The sequence below is a fragment of the Pristiophorus japonicus genome, chromosome 13 (genome assembly GCF_044704955.1).
Source record: "Pristiophorus japonicus isolate sPriJap1 chromosome 13, sPriJap1.hap1, whole genome shotgun sequence".
Lineage (NCBI taxonomy): Eukaryota > Metazoa > Chordata > Chondrichthyes > Pristiophoridae > Pristiophorus > Pristiophorus japonicus.
Window position 1 is genome coordinate 74,763,534 of NC_091989.1, and position 23,679 is coordinate 74,787,212.

Sequence of the window (23,679 nt, forward strand, 5' to 3'; positions counted from 1 at the left end):
CTGGGAATGGTGCAGTATCCTTTCCCGGGGCTGGGAATGGTGCAGGCTTTATTCCCGGGGCTGGGAATGGTGCAGGCTTTATTCCCGGGGCTGGGAATGGTGCAGTAACCTTTCCCGGGGCTGGGACTGGTGCAGTATCCTTTCCCGGGGCTGGGAAAGGTGCAGGTTTTATTCCCGGGGCTGGAAATGGGAAAGGGAAGAGAAAAGGGGAAGTGGGAGGGTAACAGGGAAGGGGAAGGGGGAGGGGGAAATTGCAGGAGGGGAAGGGGTGAAGGGGAAGGAGGAGGTGAAGAGGAATGTGAGAGGGGAAGGAGGAATGTGGGAGAGTGAGGGGGAAGGGGGGAGGGGAAGGGGGGAGAGGGAAGGGGAGGGGCCTCTTCACCGCGAGGACAGGTGACTGACCAGTGCGTTCCCCCCGATTGGTCAATTAAAAATCCAAATCGGCCCTTGCGGCTTTCATGTCCGTTGTGTAGCAGGTCGCCCAAAACGGCACATATGGGACGATAGGAATTGCTGGAGGAACAAAGACCATCCTGTTCACCTTCTACCATCCTGCTAGTCCCATGGTACAACCGTCCTCTAACTGTGGCCTAACCAAGGTTTTACACATATTTGCCATTCTCTCCTCACTCTCTGCCCCATTCATAAAACCCACAATGCCACAGTCCTGTTCTGTAGTTTTATCTACCTACACTCGCTCTCTGCTTATGTGGCTGGAAAGTTCAAATCAGCTTTATTTCCATTACCTTCAGTGACATAAATTAAACTTTGTATTTGTGCAAAAAATATATTTAGCAGAACAGCTTTCTATCAAAATTATATCATAGAATCTTACAGCACAGAAGGAGGCCATTGGGTCCATCGTGCCTGTGCAGGCTCTGTGACAGAGCTCTCCAATCAGTCCCACTCCCCGCTCTTTCCCCACAGCCCCACAATGTTTTCCTATTCAAGTATTCATCCAATTCCCCTTTGAAAGTTCTGATTGAATCTGTTTCCTCCACCCTTTCAGGCAGTGCATCCAGATCATAACTCGCTGCATTCAAAGATTCTCATCACCCTCCTGGTTATTTTACTAATGACCTTCATCCTGTGGCCCTCCTGCAAATGGAAGCAGTCTCTCCCCATTGGATTTAGTTTTGGGTAATGAAGCTGGGCAGGTGGCAGGGGATTCAGAGAGAGCATTCTGGTGCTAGTGATCATAATTCAGTTAGATTTAGGGTCATGGAAGGGGGGAGGGAAAGGGGGGGAAGGGAATGGGGGAGGGGAAGGGGGGGAGGGGAAGGGGGAGAGGGAAAGGGGGAAGGGGGAGGGGAAAGGGGTAAGGGAAGGGGGAGGAGAAGGGAAGGGGAGGAGGGGGTAAGGGAAGGGGGCAAGGGGGAGGGGGTAAGGGAAGGGGGAGAGGAAGGGAAGGGGGAGGGGTGGGCAAGGGGGGAGGAGAAGGGGGGAGGGGAAGGGGATGGGAGGGAGAGGAGAGGGGAAGGAGAAGAGAGGGGAAGCGGGGAGGGGAAGGGTATGGAAAAGGACTAAGGATAGACCAGGAATAAAAGTTCTCAATTGGGGAAAAGCCCAAGCTGAGAGGTGTTGTAGCCAAAGTGGACTGGAAACAGCTACTTGAAGGTAAATCAGTGTCAGAGCAGTGGGAGGCATTCAAGGAGGAGATCCTGAGGGTTCAGAGCAAGTATGTTCCCTTAAAGAAAAAGGGTGGGACTAACAAATCTGGAGCCCCCTGGATGTCAACAGGCATACAGGGTAGGATAAAGAAAAAAAGGAAAACTTATGACAGATACCGAGGGCTCAAAACTGCAGAAACCCTAGAGGGCATGGCAGATGAAGTATAATGTGGATAAATGTGAGGTTATCCACTTTGGTGGTAAAAACAGAGAGACAGACTATTATCTGAATGGTGACAGATTAGGAAAAGGGAAGGTGCAACGAGACCTGGGTGTCATGGTACATCAGTCATTGAAGGTTGGCATGCAGGTACAGCAGGCGGTTAAGAAAGCAAATGGCATGTTGGCCTTCATAGCGAGGGGATTTGAATACAGGGGCAGGGAGGTGTTGCTACAGTTGTACAGGGCCTTGGTGAGGCCACACCTGGAGTATTGTGTACAGTTTTGGTCTCCTAACTTGAGGAAGGACATTCTTGCTATTGAGGGAGTGCAGCGAAGGTTCACCAGACTGATTCCCGGGATGGCGGGACTGACCTATCAAGAAAGATTGGATCAATTGGGCTTGTATTCACTGGAGTTCAGAAGAATGAGAGGGGACCTCATAGAAACGTTTAAAATTCTGACGGGTTTAGACAGGTTAGATGCAGAAAGAATGTTCCCAATGTTGGGGAAGTCCAGAACCAGGGGTCACAGTCTGAGGATAAGGGGTAAGCCATTTAGGACCGAGATGAGGAGAAACTTCTTCACCCAGAGAGTGGTGAACCTGTGGAATTCTCTACCACAGAAAGTAGTTGAGGCCAATTCACTAAATATATTCAAAAGGGAGTTAGATGAAGTCCTTACTACTCGGGGGATCAAGGGTTATGGCGAGAAAGCAGGAAGGGGGTACTGAAGTTTCATGTTCAGCCATGAACTCATTGAATGGCGGTGCAGGCTAGAAGGGCTGAATGGCCTGCTCCTGCACCTATTTTCTATGTTTCTATGTTTCTAGGGGTATAGAAAGTGCAGGGGTGCAATTAAACAGGAAATTAGGAAAGCAAAGAGAGAGCATGAAATAATATTGACAAGTAAAATCAAGGAAAACCCAAAAATGTTTTATAAATATATTAAGAGCAAGAGGAAACTAAAGAAAGAGGAACACCTATTGGAGACCATAAAGGTAATGTGTGTGTGGAGGCAGAAGATGTGGGTAATGAATACTTTGCGTCTGTTTTCACAAAAGAGAGGGTTGGTGCAGACGTGCAATCAGGGAGGAGGTGTGTGAAATATTAGATGAATTAAACACAGTGAGAGAGGAAGTATTAAGGGGTTTAGCAGCTTTGAAAGTGGATAAATCCCCAGGCCCGGATGAAATGTATCCCAGGCTATTAAGAGAAGCAAAAGAGGAAATAGCAGAGGCTCTGACCATCATTTTCCAATCTTCTCTGGCTAAAGGTGCGGTGCCAGAGGACTGGAGGACTGCTAATGTTGTACCTTTGTTTAAAAAGGGAGAAAGGGATAGACCGAGTAATTACAGGCCAGTCAGCTTAACCTCGGTGGTGGGAAAATTATTGGAGAAAATTCTGAGCAACAGGATAAATCTTCATTTAGAAAGGCACGGATGAATCAGGGACAGTCAGCATGGATTTGTTAAGGGAAGGTCGTGTCTGACTAACTTGATTGAATGTTTTGAGGAGGTAACCAGGAGGGTCGATGAGGGCAGTGCTTATGATGTAGTGTATATGGATTTTAACAAGGCTTTTGATAAGGTCTCACATGGCAGACTGGTCACAAAAGTAAAAGCCCATGGGATCCAGGGCAAAGTGGCAAGTTCAGTCCAAAATTGGCTCAGAGGCAGGAAGCAAAGGGTAATGGTTGATGGATGTTTTTGTGACTGGAAGGATGTTTCCAGTGGGGTTCCACAGGGCTCAGTACTGGGTCCCTTGTTTTTTGTGGTATATATATCAATGATTTAGACTTGAATGTTATGGGTATGATTAAGAAGTTTGCCGATGATACTAAAATAGGCTGAGTGGTTGATAACGAGAAGAAAATTGCGGACTGCAGGAAGATATCAATGAGCTAGTCAGGTGGGCAGAACAGTGGCAAATGGAATTCAATCTGGAGAAGTGTGAGGTAATGCATTTGGGGAGGGCTAACAAGGGACTTGTAGAGGAACAAAGGGACTTTGGAGTGCATGTCCACAGATCCCTGAAGGTAGCAGGCCAGGTAGATAAGGTGGTTAAGAAGGCATACGAGATACTTGCCTTTATTAGCTGAGGCATAGAATACGAGAGGTTATGCTTGAAATGTATAAAACACTAGTTAGGCCGCAGCTAGAGTACTGCATGCAGTTCTGGAAAGATGTAATTGCACAAGATTGACTGATTCCCAGGATGATAGGACTGATATATGAGGAGAGACTGGATTGACTAGGCTTATTTTCAATGGAATTTAGAAGAATGAGAGGGGATCTCATAGAAACATATAAAATTCTGACGGGATTGGACAGGTTAGATGCAGGAAGAATGTTCCCGATGTTGGGGAAGTCCAGAACTAGGGGTCACAGTCTAAAGATAAGGGGTAAGCCATTTAGGACTGAGATGAGGAGAAACTTCTTGACCCAGAGAGTTGTGAACCTGTGGAATTCCCGACTGCAGAGAGTTGTTGATGCCAGTTCATTGGATATATTCAAGTGGGAGTTAGATAAGGCCCTTAGGGCTAAAGGGATCAAGGGTTATGGCGAGAAAGCAGGAAAGGGGTACTGAAGTGCATGATCAACCATGATTATATTGAATGGTGGTGCAGGCTCGAAGGGCCGAATGGCCTATTCCTGCACCAATTTTCTATGTTTCAATGTAGAGAGAGTACAGAGATTTACGAGGATGTTGCCTGGACTGGAGAATTTTAGCTATGAGGAAAGATTGGATAGGCTGGGGTTGTTTTCTTTGGAACAGTGAAGGCTGAGGGGAAACCTTATTGATGTGTATAAAATTGTGAGGGGCCGGGATAGAGTGGATAGGAAGGACCTATTCCCCTTAGCAGAGGGGTCAACAACCAGGGAGCATAGATTTAAAGTAATTGGTAAGAGGTTTAGAGGGGATTTGAGGGTAACTTTCTTCACCCAGAGGGTGGTGGGGATCTGGAACTCACTGCCTGAAAGGGTGGTAGAGGCAGAAACCCTCACATTTAAAAAGTGCTTGGATGTGCACTTGAAGTGCCGTAACCTACAGGGTTGGAAAGTGGGATTAGACTGGATAGCTCTTTGTCGGCCAGCGCGGACACGATGGGCTGAAATGGCATTCTTCCGTGCTGTAAATTTCTATGATTCTGTCAAAACCTCTCATAATTTAGAACATCTCTATTAAATCTCTCCTTAAACTTCTCTGCTCCAAGGAGAACAACCCCAGCTTCTCCAGTCTCTCCATGTCACTGAAGTCCCTCATCGCTGGGACCATTCTAGTAAATCCCCCCTACACCCTCTCCAAGGTCTTGACACCCTTCCTAAAGTGGGGTGCCCAGAATTGGACCCAGTACTCCAGCCGAGGTGCAGCCAGTGTTTTATAAAGCTGGCACGGTGCCACCCATCGCTCGCACTCACTTGTAGTTTTGATACTGAAGTGCTGGATGTGAATAGTTCACATTTTATTTTATCTTCGGTCACCTCTGTAACGTTACATTCCACTGGGTCGCCCTTGGTCCTCCAAACATAAATCTCAAGTTCACTTTTGCATAGCTGTAAATTGTCTTTCTTTTTCTGTAATTTGAAAGGAAAACGGTTAGAGAGAGCCCAAAAATAAAACAGACTTGGAGCTCAATAGGTGAGGAAATGAAATATTTTTTTACCAGTGCAGTAATCCGCAGTGTTTTGTCTTCAGTCGTCATTGTAAAGTTATAAAACACCGGGTCCTGATGGTAGGCCACAGGGAACCGTTCCTTCTGCGATCCAGACATGCAGAATGACACAAAATAGTTGCCGGGGATCCTTCTGCCTACGGCAGATGGAGAGACACAGATCCAGGTCCTATTATTAGCTGAACATTCCTGTCCCACAAACACACAGTATTAATATAGGGAAGGAAAAATGTAACAGTTTCACCTCTTTAGATGAAGTTGTGTTTTCACTGTCAATGTAAAAAGAAACAGCTTCATGTGATTAACTGAGGTTAACAGGAAAGCTGCAGTCAGTGAAGGTAAAGGGACTCACTGTTGAAATTGTTGCATCCTCCATGAACCACATCTGCATCTCTTTAACTACATCCAAATTTCTGCCAATTATCGTCAGGTGTCGGCCTCCACTGTAAAAAGCAAACCGAAAATGAGAAGGGAAGACCTGAACAAGAGACAGCACTAGAATCACCCTGTGTACGGTCTGATGTTTGACTCTGGGATCTCCCTCTGCAGGTTAGTCTGATGTTTGACAGTGAGGACTCCTCTCTGCTGTCTCTGATTCATCACGCTGCTTGTCGGCCATCCAGTACTGGATGAACAGAAATTTCCTCCAATTAGATATCAGGAAGATTTGATTTGTGCCCAAAATGGGCAGCAGGTTTGTGGAGTGATTGCCCAACGTGCCCGTCCATGCCAACCTGAGGTCCGAATCATATCCAATATTGGGCCCGAGTCACATCCAGTATGGGGCCCGAGTCACATCCAGTATGGGGCCCCGAGTCACATCCAGTATGGGGCCCGTGTCACATCCAGTATGGGGCCCGAGTCACATCCAGTATGGGGCCCGAGTCACATCCAGTATGGGGCCCGAGTCACATCCAGTATGGGGCCCGAGTCACATCCAGTATCAGGCCCGAGTCACATCCAGTATCAGGCCCGAGTCACATCCAGTATTAGGCCCGAGTCACATCCAGTATCAGGCCCGAGTCACATCCAGTATCAGGCCGAGTCACATCCAGTATCAGGCCCGAGTCACATCCAGTATTAGGCCCGAGTCACATCCAGTATGGGGCCAGAGTCACATCCAGTATCAGGCCCGAGTCACATCCAGTATGGGGCCAGAGTCACATCCAGTATCAGGCCCGAGTCACATCCAGTATCAGGCCCGAGTCACATCCAGTATCTGGCCCGAGTCACATCCAGTATGGGGCCCGAGTCACATCCAGTATGGGGCCCGAGTCACATCCAGTATGGGGCCCGAGTCACATCCAGTATCAGGCCCGAGTCACATCCAGTATGGGGCCCGAGTCACATCCAGTATGGGGCCCGAGTCACATCCAGTATCAGGCTCGAGTCACATCCAGTATCAGGCCCGAGTCACATCCAGTATGGGGCCCGAGTCACATCCAGTATGGGGCCCGAGTCACATCCAGTATGGGGCCCGAGTCACATCCAGTATGGGGCCCGAGTCACATCCAGTATGGAGCCCGAGTCACATCCAGTATGGGGCCCGAGTCACATCCAGTATGGGGCCCGAGTCACATCCAGTATGGGGCCCGAGTCACATCCAGTATGGGGCCCGAGTCACATCCAGTATGGGGCCCCGAGTCACATCCAGTATGGGGCCCGTGTCACATCCAGTATGGGGCCCGAGTCACATCCAGTATGGGGCCCGAGTCACATCCAGTATGGGGCCCGAGTCACATCCAGTATCAGGCCTGAGTCACATCCAGTATCAGGCCCGAGTTACATCCAGTATCAGGCCCTGAGTCACATCCAGTATGGGGCCTGAGTCACATCCAGTATCAGGCCCGAGTCACATCCAGTATGGGGCCTGAGTCACATCCAGCATCAGGCCCGAGTCATATCCAGTATCAGGCCCGAGTCACATCCAGTATCAGGCCCGAGTCACATCCAGTATCAGGCCCGAGTCACATCCAGTATCAGGCCCGAGTCACATCCAGTATCAGGCCCGAGTCACATCCAGTATCAGGCCCGAGTCACATCCAGTACGGGGCCAGAGTCACATCCAGTATCAGGCCCGAGTCACATCCAGTATGGGGCCCGAGTCACATCCAGTATCAGGCCCGAGTCACATCCAGTATCAGGCCCGAGTCACATCCAGTATGGGGCCTGAGTCACATCCAGTATCAGGCCCGAGTCACATCCAGTCTCAGACCCGAGTCACATCCAGTATCAGGCCCGAGTCACATCCAGTATCAGGCCCGAGTCACATCCAGTATCAGGCCCGAGTCACAGCCAGTATCAGGCCCTGAGTCACATCCAGTATGGGGCCTGAGTCACATCCAGTATGGGGCCTGAGTCACATCCAGTATGAGGCCTGAGTCACATCCAGTATGGGGCCCGAGTCACATCCAGTATCAGGCCCGAGTCACATCCAGTATCAGGCCCGAGTCACATCCAGTATTGGGCCAGAGTCACATCCAGTATCAGGCCCGAGTCACATCCAGTATCAGGCCCGAGTCACATCCAGTATCAGGCCCGAGTCACATCCAGTCTCAGACCCGAGTCACATCCAGTATCAGGCCCGAGTTACATCCAGTATGGGGCCTGAGTCACATCCAGTATGGGGCCTGAGTCACATCCAGTATGGGGCCTGAGTCACATCCAGTATCAGGCCCGAGTCACATCCAGTATGGGGCCTGAGTCACATCCAGTATCAGGCCCAAGTCACATCCAGTATGGGGCCTGAGTCACATCCAGTATCAGGCCCAAGTCACATCCAGTATGGGGCCCGAGTCACATCCAGTATGGGGCCAGAGTCACATCCAGTATCAGGCCCAAGTCACATCCAGTATGGGGCCTGAGTCACATCCAGTATCAGGCCCAAGTCACATCCAGTATGGGGCCTGAGTCACATCCGTATCTGGCCCAAGTTACATCCAGTATGGGGCCTGAGTCACATCCAGTATCAGGCCCGAGTCACATCCAGTGTCAGGCCCGAGTCACATCCAGTATGGGGCCCGAGTCACATCCAGTATCAGGCCCGAGTCACATCCAGTATCAGGCCCGAGTCACATCCAGTATGGGGCCCGAGTCACATCCAGTATGGGGCCTGAGTCACATCCAGTATCAGGCCCGAGTCACATCCAGTATCAGGCCCGAGTCACATCCAGTATGGGGCCCGAGTCACATCCAGTATGGGGCCTGAGTCACATCCAGTATGGGGCCTGAGTCACATCCAGTATCAGGCCCGAGTCACATCCAGTATCAGGCCCGAGTCACATCCAGTATGGGGCCCGAGTCACATCCAGTATGGGGCCTGAGTCACATCCAGTATCAGGCCCAAGTCACATCCAGTATGGGGCCCGAGTCACATCCAGTATCAGGCCCGAGTCACATCCAGTATGAGGCCTGAGTCACATCCAGTATGGGGCCTGAGTCACATCCAGTATGGGGCCTGAGTCACATCCAGTATCAGGCCCAAGTCACATCCAGTATGGGGCCCGAGTCACATCCAGTATGAGGCCTGAGTCACATCCAGTATGGGGCCCGAGTCACATCCAGTATCAGGCCTGAGTCACATCCAGTATCAGGCCCAAGTCACATCCAGTATCAGGCCCAAGTCACATCCAGTATCAGGCCCAAGTCACATCCAGTATCAGGCCCAAGTCACATCCAGTATGAGGCCTGAGTCACATCCAGTATGGGGCCCGAGTCACATCCAGTATCAGGCCCAAGTCACATCCAGTATGGGGCCCGAGTCACATCCAGTATCAGGCCCAAGTCACATCCAGTATCAGGCCCAAGTCACATCCAGTATCAGGCCCAAGTCACATCCAGTATCAGGCCCAAGTCACATCCAGTATGGGGCCCGAGTCACATCCAGTATCAGGCCCAAGTCACATCCAGTATGGGGCCCGAGTCACATCCAGTATCAGGCCCAAGTCACATCCAGTATCAGGCCCAAGTCACATCCAGTATCAGGCCCAAGTCACATCCAGTATCAGGCCCGAGTCACATCCAGTATCAGGCCCGAGTCACATCCAGTATCAGGCCCGAGTCACATCCAGTATCAGGCCCAAGTCACATCCAGTATCAGGCCCAAGTCACATCCAGTATGGGGCCCGAGTCACATCCAGTATCAGGCCCGAGTCACATCCAGTATGGGGCCCGAGTCACATCCAGTATCAGGCCCGAGTCACATCCAGTATGGGGCCCGAGTCACATCCAGTATCAGGCCCGAGTCACATCCAGTATCAGGCCCAAGTCACATCCAGTATCAGGCCCAAGTCACATCCAGTATCAGGCCCAAGTCACATCCAGTATCAGGCCCAAGTCACATCCAGTATCAGGCCCAAGTCACATCCTGTATGGGGCCCGAGTCACATCCAGTATCAGGCCCGAGTCACATCCAGTATCAGGCCCAAGTCACATCCAGTATCAGGCCCAAGTCACATCCAGTATCAGGCCCAAGTCACATCCAGTATGGGGCCCGAGTCACATCCAGTATCAGGCCCAAGTCACATCCAGTATGGGGCCCGAGTCACATCCAGTATCAGGCCCAAGTCACATCCAGTATCAGGCCCAAGTCACATCCAGTATCAGGCCCGAGTCACATCCAGTATCAGGCCCGAGTCACATCCAGTATCAGGCCCGAGTCACATCCAGTATGGGGCCCGAGTTACATTCAGGTCCTGGGCGGAGGTGGAGGAAGGAGACAAAGCCAGTGGGGGTGGGGTGTGGGGCAGGGAGGCGGGGGGCGATCCCGGGCCAGGCAGCTGGAAGGAACGCTCCTGCTATCAATCTTTTCTCTTCCTCATGCTGAGTTTTTCAGCAACTGTTGGCTACTTGAAGGTTTTGTGGCTGCATTGTTTGTGGCCTCCAGCTGTCCCATTAAGGAACGCTGGTTAGGTCGCTCAAGCCCTGGGTACAGCTCGGCAGACCTTGGCGTACACTGAATTTTTACTGGGTCCCTACAACTGGTTTGCATGACAATTGTAAGCATTTAAATAAATGTTAAAATAACATTTTTTTTAAATGATTTAAGCATGCAAAAACCTTTATAATTAGTTTAGGTTATTTTTGGTTTCCTTTAAAAATGTTTAAATTTATTTTTCAAAAAATAAATTTTTGTTTTAAATGTTTAATTAAATTGTATTTCTATTCGTTTTGAACAGGTGATGCCTTATTTTAAACGCTGTGAAATGGTGTTTTTTGGGTGATTTCTATTAAGCTTATAGGGGTTCCGTATGTAAATGGAATCCCCATAAGCATAATGGGAATCCCCCTTTGTGATTGGTTGGCCAGGCCTACGTGACCCAGGGAAGCTCGCGCTGGGGTTTGTGGGCCTTTACCCAGGTGTAGAAGTGCAGACCCAGGAGGCCAGCCTTCGATGGGCCGCAACAATCATGTCGGTGCGCACTTTTCTTGCGGTTCGGATGCATTCGCCCGTGATAAGCCTCCGAGCGCAATTTGCACCCGATTATTTATTATTTTTATCCACTCAGGAACTGAATGAAAGATCTGCTATAACATTTTAATTTTGAGATAATTTAGATTATTCACTTGTTTATAATTTGTGGAATAAATTACATTTATATTGAAACTTTAGACAAGGTGTGCTGTGATACTCTTCCCAGTTTTGAAGACTTAAATGGGTTCTTATGAAAGCTTATCCACTACCTGGAAACAATGACCAAGCCAGGTTTGCTTTGTTTGCCAGGCGAGTTACTGAAATATTACCTAGATCTCAAGGTCCAAAAGGTATGGAGAGTTGGGACAGTCCCACGGAGAGATCTAAGATCTCTGGCCTTCCACTAATCTTTGCAACGTTGTGTGCCTGTTTTCAATTTGATACCATTCTTTACTTCCTTAGTTAGCCAGGGATGGTTCATCCTTCTCTTAGAGTCTCTGCTGAGAGTTATGAAATATCTCCTTAAATTTCTGTCTGCCACTGCTTATCTACCGTCTTACCCTTTAACCTCTTCTCCCAGTCCACTTTAGCTGACTCTATCTTCATGCCTTTTGTAATTGCATTTATTTAAGTTCAGGACATTGAGACCTAAGTTTCTCACCCTCAAACTGACTTTGAAATTCTGTGATCACTGTTCCCAAGAGGATCCTTCACTACGAGATCATTAATTGATCCTGTCATAGAAACATAGAAAATAGGTGCAGGAGTAGGCCATTCGGCCCTTCGAGCCTGCACCACCATTCGATAAGATCATGGCTGATCATTCCCTCAGTCCCACTTTCCTGCTTTCTCTCCATACCCCTTGGTCCCTTTAGCCGTAAGGGACACATCTAACTCCCTCTTGAATATATCCAATGATATTACACATCCAATGTCTCATTACACATTACCAGATCTAAAATAGTCTGCTCCCTGGTTGGTTCTACAACGTATTTTTCTAAGAAACCATCCCGCATACATTCTATGAACTCTTCCTCAAGGCTACCTTTGCCAATTTGATTTGTCCAATCAATATGAAGGTTAAAATTGCCCATGATTAATGCTGTAGCTTTCTTACAAGCCCCCATTGTTTTCTGATTTGTGCTCTGTGGGAGTTTAGCGGCAGTGCTATCCAATAGTGGCCCAGGCCGCTGCATCGATGATGATGACTTAGCACTGTGCGTAGCAACACGTTTTCACCTTAGAGCGAAAATTCAGCAGTGCCCCGGGAGGCTGCTGCGGGCGATGCCTGCGCCAGCTTCGTGGGTCACGGACCGAATGTTGGCCACTCACTGAGCGAAAATTAAAGGGGATCTGCGGTGCTGACATTTTTAAAGTGGCCGACTTACCGGTCGCGGCCTTGCCATCTTCAAATCACGGGGTCTGTGCCGCGATGTTGCAGCCCAGCACTCCATTCCGCTGTGGTGTAGTGGTGGCCACTTCTCCCCCACGCACAGTCTGAAGTGTGCCCTCCCCTTTAATGAAAGGGGAAGACACTGTGCTCCCCCAGCGCTACGCGCCTCTCCGTATATCGCTGGAAAGTTCCCAAAGGTCAGCACTCCAATCCAGTCCCCGAGAGGCAAAGTTGCTCCACTTTCTCTCGGGGGCGGTAAGCCCAATTTAGCTGCCAGGGCGGGACTTCTGTGCCCTGTCGCAGGACGTCCCACCTCGCAGATGTTACCGCCCCCAATCGGGGCAGCATGCAATTTCACCCCAAGGTGTTTTACTGCAATTGTACAGGGCATTGGCGAAGCCACACTCGGAGTACTGTGCACAGTTTTGGTCTCCTTACCTAAGGAAGGATATACTTGCCATAGAGGGAGTGCAACAAAGGTTCCTCGGATGTGGGATTCTCCTGTGAGGAGACGTTGAGTAGACTCATTGAAACATTCAAAATTCTTACAGGGCTTGACAGAGTAGATGCAGGGAGGATGTTCCCCCTGGTTGGGGAGTCTAGAACCAGGGGTCAGTCTCAGAATAAGGGGTCGGCCATTTAGGACTGAGATGAAGAGAAATTTCTTCACTCAGAGAGTAGTGAATCTTTGGAATTCTCTACCTCAGAGGGCTGTGGATGATCAGTTCCTGAGTATATTCAAGACTGAGATCGATAGATTTTTGGGGTCTAGGGGAATCAAGGGATATGGAGATTGGGTGGGAAAGTGGAGTTGAGGTAGAAGATCAGCCATGATCATATTGAATGTCGGAGCAGGCTCAAAGGGCCGAATGGCCGACTCCTGCTCCTATTTGTTATGTTCTTCTGTTCTTAAGTAATCTGCAGTAAGATTTGAAACAACATAAAAATGTAACCCTATCCCCTCCATACCCCACCCTCCCCCAAATGCCACCCTCCCCATACTCCTCCATACCCCACCCCTCATACCCCTCCCTCCCAGACCGAGCCCTCCAAACAACACCCCTCCCCCATAATCAACCCTCCCCGTACTCGCCGGCTATACATACCTGGTCCAGGATACTGTCGGGCGAATCTCTGTAATGGAACTGTGATTAACGTACTCCAGTACAGCACTTCTGTTAGCCACACAGAGCCTTTCAGAATCATACACCAAACACACGGTCTTTTTGCCATGGGTGGAATCTGGTAATACACATCTTACCAACGTGCTGTTCTCAATGGTGCAGTTGTTCGATCTGGTAGAGAATATATATATATAATTTAAAAATTAATATTCGCTGCTTAATGCCCAAATTTCATTTTCTGAGAGTTTTTTGTGCTCAAGGTGAAAGAATTATTGCTGGGGAAAGGAAGACATTTCCACTTTTCCGTCATTAAACACTCGCAGATCAGGTACTACAGAGTCAGAGCAACTCTCTACATTATCAGCAAACAACAGCAGATGCTGTGGAGCATCTGTGGAGAGACGGACATGTTGGTATTTCAGGCATAGACTCTTTGTGGGAATGTTAAAACAGGAGCTGGCCAAATTGCTGAAGTGATATTAATGTGAGATAACAGGAAGAAGTATAATAGCCAAAGGTGAACACGACTGAGTGCTAACTCCCCACAACACATGTCCAATTGTTAAAGAACTTTAATATTGGACAATGTAACTGTAGCCTATTCTCAATGTTTTTAAAGAAACACGTAGTTACCCCCAACTTGAATTAAGCATGCTCCACTTATTAAGACAAAGAATTTACAAATTCAGTAATTCAAAGAGGAACAAATGTAATTTCTCTTCACAGTTTGTGACAATTTTCACTTACTTGACAGTAATGTGGTCGCTCATCCCTTTGATGTGAAGTACAGCGCTCGATCCAGCATTTAGATCAGACCCAACGATGGACAATGTGGTCCTCCCAGATGAGGACACACGGAGTGGATTTATAGATGTAACAACCGCTTCCTGACAGAGAAAAGAGTTGTCCTAATTAACATTTCTCTAAAATAGAAACCTTGCATTTCTATAGCATCTTTCACACCCTCAGGACATCCCAAAGCACTTTACAGCCAATTAAGTATTTTTTAGTGTAGTCACTGTTGTAATGTAGGAAACGCGGCAGCCAATTTGCGCACAGCAAGCTCCCACAAATAGTAATGTGTTAGTGACTAGATAATCTGTTTTTTTAGTGGTTTGATGGAGGGATAAATATTGGCCAGTACACTGGGGAGAACTCTCCTGCTTTTCTTCAAATAGTGCTGTGGGATCTTTTATGTCCACCGGAGAGAGCAGTCGGGGCTGAAGGTGCCGTCTTTAATGTCTCACCTGAAAGATGGCACTTTCGACAATTATGTGCTCAAGTCTTTGGAGTGGGACTTGAACCCACAACCTTCTGACACAGAGGCGAGAGTGCTGCCCACTGACTCATGGCGAATACGTCTACCACTACTCTTCCCCTGTATTGAACAAAATTACATCAAAACCTTAGCAGGTTCTCCCATTAATGCAAAGATTTAATCAGATGAGATTCTTCCACACTTAGTTAGTAACTCTAACACAGCAATCAGTGACTTGACATAGAACTACATCGAATATCCAGCACAGAACCAGGCCGTTCAGCCCAACTAGTGTGTGCTGGTGTTCCTGCTCCACACCAGTCTCCTCCTATTCCCTCTCAGCGTATTGCTATTCGCCTTTCTCTCATGTACTCCTCTAGTTTCCTTTTGGAAATATCTGAGCTATTTGCCTCAACACTTGCTGTGGTAGTGAGATCTACATACGAACCACTCTCCCAGTAAAGAGATTTCTCCTGACTTCCTGATGGGATTTATCAGTAACTATCTTGTATTTATGGCCACTAGTTTTCGATTCTGCCACAAGTGGAAACATTCTCTCTGCATCTACCCTGTCCAGTCAATTCATCTTTCAGGTCTCCTCGAAGTCTTCTCTTTTCTAAACAAAAAAAGCCCCAAGCTATTCAACTTTTCCCAATAGCTGTAATCTCTCAGTTCTTGTACATCCTTGTAAATCCTTTTTGCACGTTCTCCCAGTGTTTCTATGTCCTGTTTATGGTATGGAGATCAGAACTGTGCATGTGTCCTGACCAGGGTCCTATGCAAGTTTAACATAACTGTACTACTTTTGAATTCTATACCCTAGAAATAAATCCCAGTGCTTTGTTAGCATTGGAATTGCTTTGCTGACCTGTGATGTTTTAATGATTTGTTCACCTGCGTCCCTGGATCTCGTTGCTTGTGTCCCAACGTATGGATGATGTTTCTATTTTCTTACCAAAGTGAATCACCTCACATTTATCTGTGTTAAAGTTCATTTACCACTTAACTGTCCAGACTGCAAGTTTTCTATTATCTTCTTCTCCTTCTATCGCTGTCCATAAACTTGAGCTCATCCAAATCTCTGCGGCCCATATCTTAACTCGCACCAAGCCCCACTCACTCATCACCCCTGTGCTCACTAACCTACACTGGCTCTCAGCAAAGCCTCAATTTTAAAATTCTCATCCTTATTTTCAAATCCCTCCATGGCCCGATCCCTCCCTAACTCTGTAATCTCCTCCAGCCCTACAACCCTCCGAGACATCTGCGCTCCTCTAATTCTGGCGCCTTGCACATCCCCAATTATAATCGCTCCACCATTGGTGGCCGTGCCTTCAGCTGCCTGGGCCCTAAGCTCCAGAATTCTCTCCCTAAACCTCTCCACCTCTCGACATCCCTCACTTCCTTTAATGTTATCCTTAAAACCTACTTCTTTGACCAAGCTTTTGATCATCTGTCCCATTATCTCCTTATGTGGCTCAGTGTCAAATTTTGTTTGATAACGCTTCTATGAAACGTCTTGGGACATTTTACTACCTTAAATACAAATACAAATTGTTATTATTACCATGTTGCTTCCTTCCTCAATGTTACTATACTCCCCAGTTTGATATCATCTGAAAATGTTGATATTGAGTTACTTATTCCCAAGTACAAATCAATGAATGTAAATGATGAATAACAGCAGTCCAGCACTGATCCTTGTGGAGCACCACTTTCTACCTTCCTCCAAGCTGAATAACTACCCTTTACCCCGACCCTCTGCATTCTATTTTTTAGCCAACTTGCTGTGTATTCAGCTATTTGTCCCCCGACATCACAAGCCCTAACCTTTGTCATGAGCAGACCGTGTGGTATCCTATCAAAGGCCTTTTAGAAATCCAAGTATATGACATCTATTACAATACCCTTTTTCTGTTACCTATTCAAAGAATTCTGTCAGGTTAGTTCAGCATGACTTAGCCATTCGGAATCCATGCTAAGTATTTTTCATCATTAATCTGACTCTAGACACTGTTGACTGGCTGAAAATTGTGCACTAATTATGCTTCCTCTGTTGTTTATCTCCTCAGGTATGTCAGGCCCATCCTGACTCACAGCCAACTGAAACTTGCTTGTACTGATCAGTGAGAATCTGACTCAGGGTCTGTGCCTGTGTGTTTGCACTATGACCTCTGCTCTCTGTAAATGTGCTGGGAGCATTGGTGAGAGTGTGCACACTCTCTAAGGTTCCTGGGATATGGGCGTTGCTGGCAAGGCCAGCATTTATTGCCCATCCCTAATTGCCCCTTGAGAAGGTGGTGGTGAGCCGCCTTCTTGAACTGCTGCAGTCTTTGTGGTGAAGGTGCTCCCACAATGCTGCTGGGGAGGGAGTTCCAGGATTTTGACCCAGCAACAATGAAGGAACTTCCAAGTCAGGATGGTGTGTGACTTGGAGGTAGTGGTATTCCCATGTGCCTGCTGCTCTTGTCATTATAGGTGCTACAGGTTCCGGGTTTGGGAGGTGCTGCCGAAGAAGCCTTGGTGAGTTGCTGCAGTGCATCTTGTAGATGGTACACACTGCAGCAAGGTGCGCCGGTGGTGGAGGGAGTGAATGTTGAAGGTGGTGGATGGGATGCCGATCAAGTGGGCTGCTTTGTCCTGGATAGTGTTGAGTTTCTTGAGTGTTGTTGGAGCTGCACTCATCCAGGCAAGTGGAGAGTATTCCATCACACTCCTGACTTGTGCCTTGTAGATGGCAGAAAGGCTTTGGGGAGTCAGGAGGTGAGACACTCACCTCAGAATACTCAGCATCTGACCTGCTCTTGTTGCCACAGTATTTATGTGGCTGGTCCAGTTAAGTTTCTGGTCAATGGTGATCCCCAGGATGTTGACGGTGGGGGATTCGGCGATGGGAATGCCATTAAATGTCAAGGGGAGGTAGTTAGACTCTCGCTTGTTGGAGATGGTCATTGCCTGGCACTTGTGTGGCACGAATGTAACTTATCACTTACCCGAATGTTGTCCAGGTCATGCTGCATGTGGGTATGGACTGCTCCATTATCTGAGGAGTTGTGAATGGAACTGAACACTGTGCAGTCATCAGCGAACATCCCCACTTCTGACCTTATGATGGAAGGAAGGTCATTGATGAAGTAGCTGAAGATGGATGGGCCGAGGACACTGCCCTGAGGAACTCCTGCAGCGATGTCCTGGGGCTGTGATGATTGGCCTCCAACCACCACAACCATCTTCCTTTGTGCTGGGTATGACTCCAGCCAGTGGAGAGTTTTCCCCCGATTCCCATTGACTTCAGTTTTACTAGGGCTCCTTGGTCCCACACTCGGTCAAATGTTGCCTTGATGTCAAGGGCAGTCACTCTCACCTCACCTCTGAAATTCAGCTCTTTTATTCTTGTTTGGACCAAGGCTGTAATGAGGTCTGGTGCCAAGTGGTCCTGGCGGAACCCAAACTGGGCATCGGTGAGCAGGTTATTGGTGAGTAAGTGCCACTTGATAGCAGTGATGACGACACCATCCATCACTTTGCTGATGATTAAGAATAGACTGATGGGGCGGTAATTGGCCAGGTTGGATTTGTCCTGCTTTTTGTGGACAGGACATACCTGGGCAGTTTTCCACATTGTCGGGTAGATGCCAGTGTTGTAGCTGTACTGGAACAGCTTGGCTAAAGGTGCGGCTAGTTCTGGAGCACAAGTCTTCAGCATGACAGCCAGGATGTTGTCGGGGCCCATAGCCTTTGCTGTCTCCGGTGCACTCAGCCGTTTCTTGATATCACGTGGAGTGAATTGAATTGGCTGAAGACTGGCTTCTGTGATGGTGGGGACCTCAGGTGGAGGCCAATATGGATCATCCACTCAGCACTTCAGGCTGAAGATGGTTGTAAACGCTTCAGCTTTGTCTTTTGTACTCTGAAAATGAACTCTGTTTAAGGTTACAAAGTGCCCAACTGCTCCATTTTACAATCTGGCTTGATGCTGGACTGGAGGTATCCTCCACTTGGTGGGAATCTGAAATAGTGGGAGACCATCCACTCCTTGGAGATGGCAATTTACTCTGCTCTGGTTTCAGGTTCAGTTGTGACTCACCAGCAATGCAAAGGTGACAGTATAACTGCAGGTTAAAGTTGAACTGGAGTTGAGGTACAGATCTTTCATGATATAATTGAATGGTGGTACAGGCTCGAGGGACTGAATGAACTACTCCTGTTCCTGTGCTAAATCTACTGGTGGAATTCTGAGATTAGGGGAACTTTTAAAGGAAATCAGAAAGCAACTGATGAGGTTTCTCAGAATACCCTACGATTGTCTATTTCCTGCCTTATAAAAGGAACCCAAGTTGTTGGAGCTAGAATGTGGGATTGTGCTCGCAATTCGTGACATCAGCTGGGTCAACATGTGACAGAGTGTGAAAGCAAACTCCAATGCAACACACATCAGTTACTGCTCCATTGTACTTTATCAGTCTCTGTCTGTGTGGCAGTGTGAGTCGGGAGTGTGGCGTTATTCTGGCTGCTCACAGTGCCAGGCGGGGAGAACGAGCTGTGTGTGTGTGTGGTCATGGATGGGCTGAAATCTATTCTGCCCCTTGTACTGACGCTCTATTGCCTTCAGAAGGAAGGAGCCAGCCTCAATCAGAAGAATGACTGACGGTGCAGGAAGCAGCCCAGGTAAGTCCCTGGTTGTATCTACACTGAAAATAATAAGGGCAAACCCAAAGGAAAACTATCCCAGTGGAGCCCACAGCCCAAAATTAAGTCAGGGTTTCAAGAGCCTTCAGAGATGGCAGAGGCAACGGTCAAAAGTCAAATGGCCTTCCTCCCTTCTTGGTCAAGGGACTGAGGCATAATTTCTTTGTTACTATTTGCTCTTGGGATGTGGGTGAATCTGGAAAGTCCATATTTATTGCCCAATCCCCGAGAAGTGGTGGGCCTTCTCCTTGACCTGTTGCAGTCCGTGTGGTGAAGGTGCTTCCACAGTGCTCTTCGATTTTATTCTTATTTATAGTGACTGTTTACAACTGAGTGGGTTGCTTGGACGCTTCTGAGGGTGCTTAGGGTGGAGCTCGTGTCACATGTAGGCCACACTGTGTGTGCGTGGGGGGAGCTGTCTTTCCTGATGGTTATTTGCTTTTACAACAAATGGCCAGGTTTATAGAATTGAGCTTGGCATTGGTGGGATTTGAGCTCACCACCGCTGGGTCCATGTCTAAGACCATAACCACTAGCCTACCACACCCATAGACTCAAAGACAATTAAAAATGGAGAAACAGGACTTAGACCCTGTAAAATAGATGGAGCAGATTGTCACCCACAGATGACAGAAGCCTGGTATTGCTGCAAGGTACATTGAAAGAAATACCTGTAGTGCCATTCATGTACACACAGCTCCACATTCATCACCTTAAACAAACATCTAATAGCAGGAGCCAATTAAAGCTTTATTTATATAATTCCAACATAAAACATTATTAATACAGAGTATTCCTTACCGTACAAATCCTTTCTGACGTACAGAAAACACACCCTGGCTTCTGGACATCGCAACTGTAAACTGTGAACACAGAAACCTTAATACAATTGGACTGTGAATTGCAACACAACAGGGGAGCTCGTATACCAGTATCCTGGGTTAAGATGGAAACACTTGCCAACGATTCAAACTTTTATTTCAAAAGCACTTAACCCTGCAATGTTAATATTTCACAATTGTTTTGGAGAAGAACAAATAGATTCAGGTTAAAGTTAATAACGAGCAGACAACTGAACTAAATTGCCATGAAGCTTACCGATTTTACCAAAACATGGTGATTGAAGTTCAGGGGGTGAAATTGGTTTTCAGTGTTTACTCAAAATGGGCGACCCTCAGCCTCCATCTTAGCTCAGCCCACTGTCAATGACCCTCAGTCTCATAGAAACATAGAAAATAGGTGGAGTCGGCCATTCAGCCCTTTGAGCCTGCACCACCATTCAATATGATCATGGCGGATCATGCAACTTCAGTACCCCATTCCTGCTTTCCCTCCATATCCCTTGATCCCTTTAGCCATAAGGGTCACATCTAACTCCCTTTTGAATATATCTAACAAACTGGCCTCAACAACTTTCTGTGGTAGAGAAGTCCACAGGTTCACAATTCTCTGAGTGAAGAAGGTTCTCCTCATCTCAGTCCTAAATGGCTTACTCCTTATCCTTAGACTGTGACCCCTGGTTCTGGACTTCCCCAACATCGAGAACATTCTTCCTGCATCTAACCTGTCCAATCCCGTCAGAATTTTATATGTTTCTATGAGATCCCCTCTCATTCTTCTAAATTCCAGTGAATATAAGCCTAGTTGATCCAGTCTTTCTTCATATGTCAGTCCTGCCATCCCGGGAATCAGTCTGGTGAACCTTCGCTGTCCTTCCTCAATAGCAAGAATGACCTTCCTCAGATTAGGAGACCAAAACTGTAAACAACGTTCAAGGTGTGGCCTCACCAAGGCCCTGTACAACTGCAGTAAGACCTCCCAGCTCCTATACTCATATCCTCTTGCGATGAAGGCCAACATGCCATTTGCTTTCTTCACCGCTTGCTGTACCTGCATGCCAACTTTCAATGACTGATGTACCATGACACCCAGGTCTCATTGCACCTCCCCTTTTCCTAATCTGTCAGATAATATTCTGCCTTCCTGTTTTTGCCACCAAAGTGGATAATCTCACATTTATCTACATTATACCGCATCTGCCATGCATTTGCCCACTCACCTAACCTGTCCAAGTCACCCTGCAGCCTCTTAGCATCCTCCTCACAGCTCACACTGCCACCCAGCTTAGTGTCATCTGCAAACTTGGAGATATTACATTCAATTCCTTTGTCTAAATCATTAATGTATATTGTAAATAGTTGGGGTCCCAGCACTCAACCTTGCGGTACCCCACTAGTCACTGCCTGCCATTCTGAAAAGGACTGGTTTATTCCTACTCCTTGCTTCCTGTCGGCCAACCAGTTCTCTATCCATTTCAATACATTACCCCCAATACCATGTGCTTTAATTTTGCACAATAATCTCTTGTGTGGAACCTTGTCAAAAGCCTTTTGAAAGTCCAAATACACCGTATCTATTCGTTCTCCCTTGTCCACTCTACTAGTTACATCCTCAAAAAATTCTAGAAGATTTGTCAAGCATGATTTCCCTTTCATAAATTCATGCTGACTTGGACCGATCCTGTCACTGCTTTCCAAATGCGCTGCTATTACATCTTTAATAATTGATTCCAATATTTTCCCCACTACCGATGTCAGGCTAACCGGTCTATAATTCACTGTTTTCTCGCTCCCTCCTTTTTAAAAAAGTAGCTACCCTCCAGTCCATAGGAACTGATCCAGAGTCGATAGAATGTTGGAAAATGACCACTAATGCATCCACTATTTCTAGGGCCACTTCCTTAAGTACTCTGGGATGCAGACTATCAGGCCCTGGGAATTTATTGGCCTTCAATCCCATCAATTTCCCCAACACAATTGCCTGACTAATAAGGATTTCCTTCAGTTCCTTCTTTTCGTTAGTCCCCTATTATTTTCGGGAGGTTATTTGTGTCTTCCTTAGTGGACAGAACCAAAGTTTTTTTCATCTTACCTCAGCCCACTGCCCATGGCCTTGCAGTCAATGGGTCGGTAAATCGGGCGCGGTGTAAAGCGAGTTGCCGATTTGTTATTGCCCGCTTTGTGCTAACGCCAAAGACCAATTTCACCCCTCAGTGTCTTACGTAATAAACGAATAAGCAAGGCACTGGCGTTAAGGCCTTTCAGTTGTTGAGCACCGATAAAATTTAGCAATTTGTTTACAGGGCCACAGGATTGTTGATTCTGTTCAGAGGAGCCAGCCATCCTACATACCTAGAATCTATGGGTGAGGGTTTCAACTCACTGCCTGGGCGCTAACTTAATGCAGTGGATTGAATGTCTGTATGGAAACCACCTGAATGTCATCTCCACTTCTTCAGAAAATGATGGAATGAGGTTTGAAGCGATTGCTGTCACTACTTTTATTGGTGATTAAACGGAAAGTTGTAAAGAATGAACATTTTATTACCTGTGATGTTGTTCGGATTATCAATAACATTGTTGGGATTTGTAGCGTAGACGAGATTCACAGGGATTATTCGTCTTTCATCCTGAAACTGCAATTAGATGGAACAATGTCAATTTAATAACCACTCAGAGCCTTCCTCATGTATTTTTAATGAAATAAATCAGTAGAAATAAACAAAAATCTTAAATGGATACAGAAATGCTGACAAGCACAAAGCAGGTCCATCAGTACCTGAGAAATGGATTGATTAATGCTTCAAACCCTTTTTTACAGCCGATAAAGGAAAGTAGACAAGTCCCTTTACAAGATAGACCAGAGCAGAGGAGGGGCCAACAACAGATAGACTGAGGATCTGAACTCGAGTATAAAGCACAGCCAATGGGTTTGATATTCTGTGACTCGGGCTGTTTACCTCTTCACAGATAACTGCGCTAACCACATACATTCTCAGTTTGAGGCAAGGGTTTACACATTTCTGCAATCTGGTTTAGAGCAGTTCCTGCTTCTGATGACGTCTCCTCCATATTAGGGAGACCAAATGCAGAACTTTTTAGTGACCTTATATCTCTCAAAGTACAAAACATATGAAATAGGTGCAGGAGTAGGCCATACGCCTCTTGAGCCTCAACTCCACTTTCCTGCACTATCCCCATATCCTTTGATTCCTTTAGTGCAAAAAAATCTATCGACCTCAGCCTGGAATATACTCAAAGACTGAACCTCCACAGCCCTCTGGGGTAGAGAATTCCAAAGATTCAACACCCTCTGAGTGAAGAAGTTTCTCCTCATCTCAGTCCTAAATGGCCGACCCCTTATCCTGAGACTGTGATCCCTGGTTCTAGACTCCCCAGCCCAGGGGAAACATCCTCCCTGCATCTACCCTGTCAAGCCCTGTAAGAAATTTGTATGTT

The 23,679-nt window shown here is 47.2% G+C and overlaps 1 protein-coding gene across 1 annotated transcript in view; it reads right to left on the reverse strand.

The window, feature by feature from the left end:
* plxnc1 (plexin C1) overlaps positions 1-23,679 on the reverse strand; it is a 270,507-nt gene that overhangs the window by 120,699 nt on the left and 126,129 nt on the right. The window contains exons 11-17 of the mRNA XM_070896776.1: positions 22,769-22,856; positions 20,183-20,244; positions 14,182-14,321; positions 13,417-13,605; positions 5,857-5,947; positions 5,496-5,693; positions 5,251-5,406 (exon numbers count right to left, since the gene is read on the reverse strand). Coding sequence (XP_070752877.1) covers positions 5,251-5,406; positions 5,496-5,693; positions 5,857-5,947; positions 13,417-13,605; positions 14,182-14,321; positions 20,183-20,244; positions 22,769-22,856 — 924 coding nt within the window. The remainder of the gene's footprint in view (positions 1-5,250; positions 5,407-5,495; positions 5,694-5,856; positions 5,948-13,416; positions 13,606-14,181; positions 14,322-20,182; positions 20,245-22,768; positions 22,857-23,679) is intronic.